The sequence below is a fragment of the Chiloscyllium plagiosum genome, chromosome 35 (genome assembly GCF_004010195.1).
Source record: "Chiloscyllium plagiosum isolate BGI_BamShark_2017 chromosome 35, ASM401019v2, whole genome shotgun sequence".
NCBI classification, from domain to species: domain Eukaryota; kingdom Metazoa; phylum Chordata; class Chondrichthyes; order Orectolobiformes; family Hemiscylliidae; genus Chiloscyllium; species Chiloscyllium plagiosum.
Window position 1 is genome coordinate 831517 of NC_057744.1, and position 12190 is coordinate 843706.

At 39.2% G+C, this 12190-nt stretch overlaps 1 protein-coding gene across 3 annotated transcripts in view; it reads right to left on the reverse strand.

Moving 5' to 3' along the window:
- Positions 1 to 4782: 4782 nt before the first annotated feature.
- grik4 (glutamate receptor, ionotropic, kainate 4) overlaps positions 4783 to 12190 on the reverse strand; it is a 189578-nt gene continuing 182170 nt past the window's right edge. The window contains exons 18-21 of one of the 3 annotated variants that reach the window (XM_043676445.1): positions 10264 to 10392; positions 9521 to 9639; positions 8381 to 8473; positions 4783 to 6041 (exon numbers count right to left, since the gene is read on the reverse strand). In XM_043676445.1, the coding sequence (XP_043532380.1) occupies positions 5676 to 6041; positions 8381 to 8473; positions 9521 to 9639; positions 10264 to 10392 (707 nt within the window). In that variant the 3' untranslated portion in view covers positions 4783 to 5675. The remainder of the gene's footprint in view (positions 6042 to 8380; positions 8474 to 9520; positions 9640 to 10263; positions 10393 to 12190) is intronic. The other 2 variants (XM_043676447.1, XM_043676446.1) reach the window with 2 other exon arrangements.

Sequence of the window (12190 nt, forward strand, 5' to 3'; positions counted from 1 at the left end):
GCGGCTGTGGGCGCCTCTGCTGCAGCTGGAGAGTGTGGGGGATGGGTTCCTGCTTGCTGAGAGCTGCGGGCTCCCTTCCCTTTAGTCATTTTAACTTAGGATAAAGTTGCTTAAATATAATATTACACAACTAATTGAGTTACTAAACTATTAAAAATGATTTATAAATGATTTGGTGAGCTTGGTAGGGGGTAGGTGACCCACTGTGCCCAAGTCTTGGGAGGAGCACTATAGACTCAGTCTTACTGGGTCGCCGCCATCTTGGATCCCCCTAGATCACTTTTTAATGTGTATAGTGAACTGCTGAGGTCCAACGACTGATCCCTATGATACCCCACCAGTGACTGCCTGCCACTTAGAAAAAGACTTGTTTATTCCTATTCTATGTCTCCTGTCTGCCAACCAGTTCTTTATCAATGTAAGTACATCACATGCAAACCCTTACACTGTAATTTTACAGCTATTATCTTATTTGGGATGTCATTGATAGCCTTCTGAAAGTCCAAGTAAACAACATCCACCAGCTCCCCTTTATTTTCTCCTACTATTTACCTTAAATTTATGGCTCTGGTCATTGGTACTTCCACCAAAGGAAAAGTTTCTTCCTTTCTACACTGTCCATGTTCTTGATTATTTTATACCTGTCATTCATTTCCCCTCAGTCTTCTCTGCTTCAATGAAAACAACTCAAGTCTATCCAATCTGCTTCATTCATCTTGAGGTCATTAATGCACACAACTAACAGCAAAGCAACCAGCACCAAACCCTGAGGTATATCACTGAACACAAGCAACCAGTCACAAAAACGTCCTTCTGCTTCCTGCCACAAATATTTTTGGATTTCCAAAAGGCATTCGATTAGCATGGCAACCTGCCAACTGTTGGAGTGCCACAGAGATTGCTGCTAGGGCTATATTTATTTATAATATATATTAATAACTTGAATGAGGAAAGTGAATGTAATATAGCCAAGTTTTTGGATGAGACAGAATTAGGGAAGGTACTGAAGGAGACCATTTCCATCATGTTGAGGATTCTATATCCTTTATTTACTATTCTCTCTACCTGTCCTGCCATTTCAATGACCTGCACACATATATACCCAGGTCGCTATGCTCCTGTAACCTACTTAGAATTGTATTCCCTATTTCACATTGTCTTTTAATTTTTTACCTACCAAAATAAGTCATTGCCCACTTCTCTGCATTGAAACTCATTGGCCATCTATCTGCCTACTGCACAAAATTAAGTTCTTCTGGAGTCCTACATTGTCCTCCTCACAGTTTATAATTTTTCCAAGTGTCATAGAGTGATAGTCTTAGAGCCATACATCATGGAAACAGACCCTTCGGTCCAACCAGTCTATGCAAACATAATCCCAAACTAAATTTGTCCCACTTGCCCGCTCCTGCCCCATATCCTTTCAAACCTTTTCTATTCATTTACTTATCCAAATGTCTTTTAATTGTTGTAGTTGTGCCCACTTCCACCACTTCTTCAGGACATTCAGTCCACATGTGAACCACCCTTGTGTAAACTTTTGCCCCTCATGTCTTTTTTAAAATCTCTTTCCTCTCACCTAAAAATATGCTCCCTTGCCTTAAAATCCCCAACCCTGTGGAAAAGACACCTCCCATTAACTCTATCTATACTCCTCTTGATTTTGTAAACTTCTATAACAACACCTCTCAACCTTCTATGCTCCAGTGAACAAAGTCCTAGCCTATCCAACCTTTCTTTATGTCTCAAATCTTCCATACTCAGCAACATCCTGGTAAATCTCTTCTGAACAGTCTCCAGCTTAATAATGTCCTTCCCATATCTGGGTGACCCAAACTGGACACAGTACTCCAGAAGAGGCCTCACCAAAGTCCTTGACAACTTCAATGAGACTTCCCAACTCCTATACGCAAAGGAAATCATGAGGGGCATTAATAGAATAAAAAGACAAGGTCTTTTCCCTGGGGTGGGGTAGTCCAAAATTAGAGGCCATAGGTTTAAGATGAAAGGGGAAAAATTTAAAAGAGACCTAAGGGGCAATGTTTTCATGCAGAGGGTAGTACGTGTATGGAATGAGTTGCCAGAAGAAATCGTGGAGGCTATTACAATTACAACATTTAAAAGGCATCTGAATGGGTATATGAATAGGAAAGGTTTAGAGGGATGTGGGCCAAACGCTGGCAAGTGGGACTAGGTTAATTTAGGATGTCTGGTCGGCATGAACAAGTTGGACCAAAGGATTTTCTCTGCTGTATATCTCCATGACTCTATTAATGAGCAATGAAGACAAGTGTGCCAGATGCCTTTTTACCACCCTGTCTATATGTGATGCAAACTTCAAAGAATTATGTACCTGAACCCCTAGGTCCCTCTTTTCTACAAGATCTAAATCATTAATACATATTAGGAAAAGCAAGGGCTCCAATACCAACCTCTGGGCAACTCCACTCCAAACCTTCCTCCAGCCCGAAAAACATGCATTGATCATTACTGTGTCCTATCACTCAGCCAATTTTGTATCTATTTTGCCTGTCCCTTTTATTCCATGACCTATAACTTACATGGCACTGTATCGATCACTGACACAAAAATAATTGGGAAGGCAAGTAGTGAGGATGACAGATGTCTACTAGGAGGATAGATACATTAGTTAAGTAGGGAAAAATCTGTCAGATGAAATATAGTGTGAGGTTATGCACTTTGGCAGGAAAAACAAAGAACAGCAAAAAGCTGCAGAACAGAGGGATTTGGAGATCCTGGTGCATGAATCATGAAAAGCTAACATCCAACTTCAGAAGATCATGGGGAAGACAAATAGAATAATTGGTCTTTATTTCAAAGGAAATTGAGAAGAGGGAGATGTTGGGAATAGGGAACTATAAAAAGCACACACTATAGATGGAATACTGTGAACAGTTCTGATCCAATATCTCAGGGAAGATATACTATCATTGGAGGCAGATCAGAAAAGATTCATTAAGTTTATCTTTTTGAGAACGATTATATAGGTTGCGCTCATACTCATTGGAGTTTAGAAGAAAGAGAGGTAACTTTATTGAAACCTTTTTGCAAAATTCTTCAGAGGCTTGACAGGGTAGATGTTGAGAGGTTGTTTCCCCTTGTGGGAGAGGAAGAGAGGATATAACCTTAGAATAAGAGGTCATGGATTTAAGACACAATTGATGAAAATTGTCTTTTAGAGGATAGTAAATTGGTAGAATTCTTTACAATAGCAGCTGTTAAGGCTTGGTTATTAAGTATATATAAGGATGAGTTGTCAGATTTTTAATCAGTTAGGGAATCACGGTTATGGGGAAAAGGCAAGAAAGTGGTCTTATTAATGCATCTACTTCATTAACTATCTCTTTAAAACGCTGCGATGAATTTCATTAGGACCCAAGCACACATCAGTCCACAGCTCCATCAATTTGCTGAGCATTGCTTCCATTGTAACTGTAACAACAAAATTTATCTCTCCCTTCAAGCTCCCGATCTACTACGATTACTGGCATGTTTTTTTTAGATCCACTGTAGTGAAGACAGAAGCAAAATATTTGTTCATTTCATCTTCCACTTTGTTGCATATTATTTTTAGCTGCCCATTGTCATTGCCCAGAGGACCAACACTCATTTTCCTTATCCTATTCCTTACAGTCGGTTCTGCTGTAACACAGTAGTTCTGTTCTCGTGCAATCCCGTGTTATAAGAAAATAGTGTAGTAGCAGCACCAATTAAATTAATGGGGCCGAAATCGCATTACAACCAATACATGCTTTAAAATTTTGTGCTTTAGAAACAGTGTCCCCAATTTGTCAATTACAATAAAGCAAATTTGCATTATCAAAACACACATTATAGCAGAATGACCTATATTGTAAAAACTCTCGCTATCCTTTTTTATTTCTACCTAGCTTACTTTCATACTATATCTTGATCCACCTCTTTGTCACTGTCTGCCGTTCTTTATACTCTGACCAATCATCTGGTCCACATTTACCTTTGCAGTTATATGTTTTTCCCTCAGCTCTGATGGTTTCCTTCTTTGGTTAACCACAGATAGTGGGTCCTCCCCTTGGAACTCTTCTTCACAGTAAGAAAATATTTGTTATAAAATACTTGAAATGCTTTCCTTTGGATGTATCTACACCAGCCTGACTGCAATAATCTCCAAAAAAGGGGAATTAGGTAAACAGATAATAAATGCTGAAATGCAAACAGAAAATGCGGAGAAACTTGACTGGTTTGGCAGCTTCTATAGAGAGAGAAGTAGTTAAAGTTTCGAATTCAAGGATCCTTCTTCAGAACACAGTTCTTAGTTCTGACAAAGGATTCCTGGACTCAAAACATTAGCTGCTTCTCTCTCTACAAATGCTGCTGAGTTTCTCCAGCACTTTCTGTTCGTTATTCAGATTTCAGCATCTGCAGTTTTGTTTTTATTTTATGATAATAAATGCTGGCCTTGCTAGTGACGCTTACACTATCAATAAAGATTATAAAAGGGACTTCTAACAAAATCGTGCTTTTAATCTTTTCAAAGAAGTTATAAAAACTGAAATACGATATTTAAAAGTGGTTCTGCAAATAGCCTGAAATATTACTCTAATTACAAGTCAAAGATATAATGTCTGGAGCTTTGAAGTTCATAAATGATGATAAAGATCAGTCCCTGAATCCTGTGTGTTGAACATGAGTACCTATGGAATCAATTCTGTCTCAGTAAATGGTGACATTTTTACTTTTACTTTTATAACTGCAAAGGTTCGGCTGAGGGTTACTAATATAGTCTTTAGGTGCATATTTCACTGACTAAAATGTGAAAACACGTGACAGGTATTTTTTCAAAAGGCAAAGAAAGGAAATGCAGATCCTTAATTAAAATTTAATGTACACAACTTTATAACACACGAATTGCATAGTCATTCATAAATTTTCAATATAGAGTTGTATTAGTCCATTTTCTACCATATAGGATGGTGTCAAAGTGTGTCACCTCACTTATGCAATATTGATTCAGCTAATCATCCTGACTTTGTGGTAAAAGGGATATCACACAAAGGAAGTTGTATGCCACTGTAGAAATCTTTATTAATTGCTGTGTTCAGTAACTCAATGGTTTGTTTTCAACATAGTCCAATTCTGTAGGCCCAAGGTAAAGGTAAAGTCACCATTGTCCCATTCTTTGATTAGAGAGAGATAACTGATGGTGGTTTAACCTAAGGGTAACCATGCCTCAGGCAAGGGGAGAGGTTGAAAAGGAAAATTCTTCACAGTAACATCAATTGGTGCAAAAATTGAACCCATGCTGGTGGCATCACTCTGTGAACCAGCTGTCCAGGCAACTGAACTAACTTACCCCAGGTCCAAGGATAGGTTTGTCGAAATGCATAGTTTGTGGTTTGAGACCTTGCTACTCCAAGAATGGAAACAGACTTTGTTTTTATACCAGAAATTAGTGAAGGAATTCTGTCATTGCCTTGATTGGACAGAGAAGTTCCATTTGTACGTCATTATTGTCTCTTCGTAAAAGAAAGTCATGATTACTTCAGAACCAGTTATCCAGGTTTTGTACTTCACTTTCCCCAAAGAAGGATATTACCCCTTCCTGCAAAGGACAAAGCTCACCACCATGAACAAATTGCCCTTTGAATCAATGCTCTTTGTTAAAAACTAATATTTTATTGCTCTGTGTCACTGCTGTTGTTTATCTCCCTTTCCCACTCTAGACATTCTTCACTTTGTATTGATGTCCCCATTGGCTGGGGTCTCAAACCCTGAAATCGGCGGCATTCTGGACAGACACGAATGTGGGTGCAACCTCTGACTGCTAAGGCAGCTTCATGTGCCAGTCTCTGAGAGATAGGTTCCGGTACTCTGCCACCACACAGTTTCCCATTGCTCAGGCTCATGGTATTCCCATCCCGTGGAATTTCACTGTGATTTGAATGGCTCCGTATCATATAGCGTTTCCGCCGAGACGGTAAGCTTTCTTGGCAAGACACAATACTCCGTAACTCTTTCAGCATCTCCTGGCAAACAGAAATCTGAAAAAAAGCAGAAGGAGAAAAAGCCAAATAACCAGTTTATTAAAACATCCAAGTTACATTCAGCATATGCTCTTTATGAGATAGCTGTTGTCCATCATGCTGGAAACAAATTAGTGCAGCACACAGTCTTGGAAGGCATCACCTTTCACAGTGCCTTCTCTAAATTTCACATTGGAGATTAAAGAAGGTAAATAGGAAGATGGGAACCTGTACTTTTAATAACAGAAATCATTTTCAGAAGAGCATCACAAACCCTTGTGATCCTTTGCCTGTAGGTCAATTTGTCTTGACTTGGTACCTGAAAGGCCTACTTCAAACCATCATTAAAACCATGGCGACTAGTTTTAGATCCCCAGACCAGTGGTATTAGTTCCTCTATCCCATATCAGTTATCTGTAATATCTCAAAATCTTCAATCAAGTTATCCTTTTAACCTAATTGAAGACCAGGTATAATTCTCGTAATCAATTTTCTAAAGATCAGAAAATTGGACTCGAAACATTAACTCTATAGACGCTACCAGAACTGATTAGATTTTCCCATGCTTTGTTTTCATATTTTATTTCAGATCTCCAATATCCGCAGTAATTTGGATTTTCCACACTGCTTCTCTTCTCAGACAAATGAGGTCATGGAATCGTGGTATCCAAAGAACAACAATACAGCACAGGAATAGGCCCTTTGGCCCACCGAGTCTGAGACAACACTTGATGCCTTTCTAAACTAAAACCTTTTGCCTCTATGTCATCCATATCTATCTATTCCCTGCTTTTTCATGTATCTTTAAGATGCCTCTTAAATGTTGCTATTGTTTTGCTTCCACCATCTCCTCTAGCATGCATTGCAGGCACTTGCCACACTCACACATCTCCTTTAAACTTTCGCCCTTTTATCTTAAACCCATGTCCCTAGTAACTGACATTTCTACCTTGAGAAAAAGACTCTGACTATCCTTACCTCTCAATTTTGTAAACTTCTCTCATGTTATCCCTCAGCCTCTGACATTCAAGTGAGAACAAACCAAGCTTTTTTGTATTGACATGCCCTAGAATATCAACATACTCTCTCTAGACTCATCATCCACTATATCCTTATCTTTTGTGAATACCAAGAGCCTCACCCATTTCCCTCTGGCTCCATGCCTCAATTCTCTCCTTCATCCTTGAATGAATTCTTTCCCTATCTATCCTCTTACTTCTTGTACACATAGAACATGAATGTATAAAATGCCTTGGGATTTTCCATAATCCTGTTTTCCAAGGACATTGCATGGCCCCTTTTAACCTTCCTAACTCCTTGTTTAAATTACTTCCTATTTTCTTTATATTCTTCAAGGGCTCTGCTCATCTTCAGTTTCCTAAAACATATGTATGCCTCTTTTTTGCTTTTGACTAAACTCACAATTTCTCTTGTCATCCAAGGTTATTGAATCTTGCCATCCTTATCCTTCATTTTCACAGGAACATCCTGAACTCCAAAAAAACTGGCCTTTAAAAGGTTCCCACATGATGTGTCGATTTACCCTCAAACAGCTGGTCCCCCGATCTACATTCCCTAGTTCCTGACTAATGTCATAATTAGCCTTCTCCCAATTTAGTACTTTCAACTGAGGACTACTCTTATCCGTATCCACAAGTAATTTAACATTTATGAAATTATGGTCACTTTCCAAAATGCTGCCCCGATAATTTGATCACTTGGAAGGGCTCATTCTCCAGTACAAGGTCTAGTATAGCTCTTTCCCTAGTTGAACTATTTACCCACTGGTTCAAGAAACCCTCCTTGATGGACAGAACAAAGTCTGTGCCATTCAAGCCACTGGCACTAGGGGAGTCCCAATCAATATAGAGAAAGTTAAAAATCACCTACCATAACAAATCTTGTTTTACATTTTCTAATAATCTGTTCACATATCACCTGCTGGTTGTTCAGGAAGCCTGTACTGTAATCCTATCAACGTGATTGCACTTTCTTATTCCTGAGCTCTACCCACATGGCCTCACTGGATGAGCCCTCCTAAGTGTCCTCCCTCAGTACAGATGTGAAATTCTCCCTAATGTTATGAAGGTGTAAGAGGTACTGTACCTTTAAGAGATTTGAAGGACTTAGAGAAGCACACAGAGTACCGGAGAATTTGCAATATACCAACCTCCAATTTTGACAATATTAAAAACCAATGAAACGATCTGATGCTTTGGGGTATAATACCGGGGAAAACTGAACAGCTGGAGAGGAAAACTGCCAAAAGACCAACAGATGTTGGTTGCTAGCAAGAACTCTCTGAGAGGTACCTGTCTGGAGAAGGAGTTTGCACAGGAAAAAAGATTGACACCAACCTGGAGAGCAAATCTGCAGAGGAAGATACCAAGAGAAGATTCGGCAGCGGGCTGGTTTTGAAATTTGAATTTTTTGGTAAATCTTAATTGTGGCTTTTATTGGACCAGCATGATAGAAGGGAAAGTAAAAGATAGGTATTATAGAAGGAATTGCAAATAGTTGTTAGTTAATTCGCTGTTAGACTTTTAAAAATAATAAAGTTGTTAATTTTTACTTTAAATAGTTCTTGGCCTCTAAAATTTTCACAGATTACTGCATGGGATAAAGCTTTACTGTGTTGCTGGTTTAAATTCAACGCGGTGGTGGGGGGGGAGGGGTTTACCCCTTATCATAACATAAATCATGAACACAGCTTCCCCCAATTTATTTTTTACATCCCTGTCTATCTTGCCTGAAACATCTAAACTCTGGAAATTTAAACCCTTGTCCCTTCCTCAATCAATTCTCTGTAATAGCTGCAATCTCATAGTTATATATATTCATTCAAGCTGTAAATGTATCTGTCTTACCTGTCATACTTCTCATATTGAAACTAATGCACTTCAGATTGCCAGTCCCACTATGTTCAGTTACCTCCCCTGTCTATTCTTCCTGTTGGCTTTACTGGTCTTAGTATCCGATTCCTCTTCAGTCTTTTTACTTGCTGACCTACTGTTCTGATTTCCATCTTCTCTGCCACACTAGTTTGAATCCTCCTGAGTGACACTAGCAAACCCCTCTGCCAGAATATTGGTGCCCCTCCTACTCAGATAGAAGTCCATTGATCCAGTTGTTTCTTTCATTGTTGAATGGCTTGTTAAGATAATTTTAGTAGCATTGAGAACAAACCATCGATTACAGCAGAAGAAACAATTTTTGAAGGGCAAGCCAGTAATACACAACAAACATTCGGCTACCAATTCTCTGCTATGTGAGAATTATGGTTATTTGCTTGCAGAGTATGTGCTAATAATGTAACAGCAGTGCACTGGTTGCCATATGTTTCATATATTTCTGTAAATATTAAAGATGCAGAACTTAACCCAGGTCTATCAGCACTCAAAGTTTCACTTTCCATGTTTGGGAACTAACTTTCTTATGGCATTATTTCTGAAGAACCTTTTTGAAGTATACAAGTGAATACCTTCAGCCTGCATTACCTCTGTTTCTGTGGAATGCCTCATTGTCCATGTAAATTCAATCACTGCCATGACAACAGCAACAATCAGGCCACAGATTAGAACCACAAAAATTCCACCAATGTTTTCCATTCCTAGACCTGAAATTATGAACAAAAAGGAAATTATGTTACAGTCAAATTCACAACAATGAATTGCTCCTTTGGGTCTAGCAGTATTTGAGTGGACTTCATAGAAAGTGGTTATGGCATCAGACTAGATTTTGCAGAACAGGCTAGTTCAGATCCCACAGAAATCTTGGGCTTCTTTTTCTTTTCTGATTGCAATAGACTCTAGACTATCCAACTCCTCACCGTCCTTCTGACCCTGACAGCAATTTCTTGTCACTTGAAATCCCATTCCTCGCTGCTATGCTTCTTATAATTGCTGTTAGATTCTGATTGGAAAATCAAAACTTAGGAGTTAAAATCACTTAGCACCTGCCTTCAGCCCTTCTCTCTTTGTTCTCACTTGCAATTGGCCTATCTGCTCATCCACCTTGACAATTATCCATTCTGATTCCTTCCCATACACCAATCCCATTCACTGTGTGGGTCAACAAGCTCAGAGGTTATGAGTAATTGGGATTTGGTGTGAGTATAGATACAAACACAGTTTTTAATAGGCTGAAAGTTACTTCTATTGAATGAAATATTCACTTTCTCTGCTGTATAAAATAATTTTCAAGAGATAATGCACCTACTAAAGAAATGCGTTGACCTCACCTTTTGCCCTGTGTTCTCCTTCCTTTGGGCACTTTCCTCCCTCCCACCATTTACGTTTTAACATTTCCAGTTGATTATTTTCCTGAAGTTGGAGAATGGCCAAATCAAATTCATTGCGAAAACGTGAAGCTGTAGGAATGGTACAGAATGATTAGTAACAGAACTGAAACTAAAGATTGTTTGCTGCAATATAAGATACTGGACTGAATTGCAAGGCCTTCAGTGGTTCATAGGAGATCAACACCCATGTTTCACCAGTTGATATGCAAACTCTAGATTAACAGTTTAACAGATCAACAAATTGACACACAAGGTTTCTGTAAATGGGAAACTAGACTTTAGTCTAAGGTAACATGCAAATAGATATATCTATAACTGTTTCAGATTAAGTTACCACTGGTAACTATTAATGGCATCTAGTCTTTGAAAAAAATCAAGAGACTTGTTAAGCAGTCTGAACAAATTTCTAGTGATACAGGTTGGGCTTGTGGCAAACCTCAATAGTTAGTGGACAAGAAATAAAAAAAACTTTCAGGTATTCATTGCAAGTTCAAGTTTTCAAAGGCATCTTACGTATATGTAGTACTAGTACGTTTTGAGAAGATTTGTAGCTCAGGTTAAGGTTCTGGTTGTTGGTTTGCTCGCTGAGCTGGAAGGTTAGTTTTCAGATGTTTTATCACCACACTAGGTAACAGCTTCAGTGAGCCTCCGAATGAAGCACCGGTGGTGTAGCCTACTTTCTATTTATATACTTGAGTTTCCTTTGGTTGGTGATTCTTTTTCTGTGGTGACATTTTCTATGGTGATGTCATTTCCTGTTCTTTTTCTCAGGGGGTTGTAATTGGGATCCAACTCCATGTGTTTGTTGATAGAGTTCCGGTTGGAATGCTATGCTTCTAGGAATTCTTGTGCATGTCTTTGTTTGGCTTGTCCTAGGATGGATGTGTTGGCCCTGTCGAAGTGGTGTCCTTCCTCATCCAGATGTAAGGATACTAGTGAGATTGGGTCATGTTGTTTTGTGGCTAATTGATGTTCATGTCTACTTTTCTGCCTGTTTGTCCAATGTAATGTTTGTTACAGTTCTTGCAAGGTATTTTGTAAATGATGTTAGTTTTGCTTGTTGTCTGTATAGGATCTTTCAAGTTCATTAGCTGCTGTTTTAGTGTGTTGGTGGGTTTGTGGGCTACCATGATGCCAAGGGGACTGAGTAGTTTGGCAGTCATTTCCGAGATGTCTTTGATGTAGGGAAGAGTGGCTAGGGTTTCTGGACGTATTTTGTCTGCTCATTTGGGTTTGTTGCTCAGAAGTCCGTGGACTGTGTTCATTGGGTACCTGTTTTTTTTTAATACACTGTATAGATGATTTTCCTCTGCTGTGCGTAGTTCCTCTATGCTGCAGTGTGTGGTGGCTCATTGAAATAATGTTTTAATGCAGCTTCATTTGTGGATCTTTACATGTGGATGAGGAAGGACACCCCTGAAAAGCAGGACGTCCAGAGTGGTTATCTCCGGTTTGCTTCCAGTTCCTCGGGCTGGAGAGGTCAGGAACAGGGAGATAATGGACTTAAATGTGTGGCTGGGGAACTGGTGCAGGAAGCAAGGATTTAAATTCTTGGATCACTGGGTATGTTTTGTGGTAAGCATAGATTATACAAAAGAGATGGTTTGCACCTTAATAGGTTGGGGACCAGCATTCTGGCAGGCAGGTTTGCTACTGCAACACAGCTGCGTTTAAACTAAATTGCGGTGGGGAGGGGACAAACTGGAAGTTTAAGAAGGAAATTGAAGAGAACAAGGGAAGTCAAGAAAGACAACGGATCAATGAAGCAGAAAACTCAAAAAGGGATCATGCCGTAAGGTTGAGTGAAATAGGGGTTGATAGGAAGGGTGAGGGCAGTAACAAATTAAAAATACTATATATGAATGCA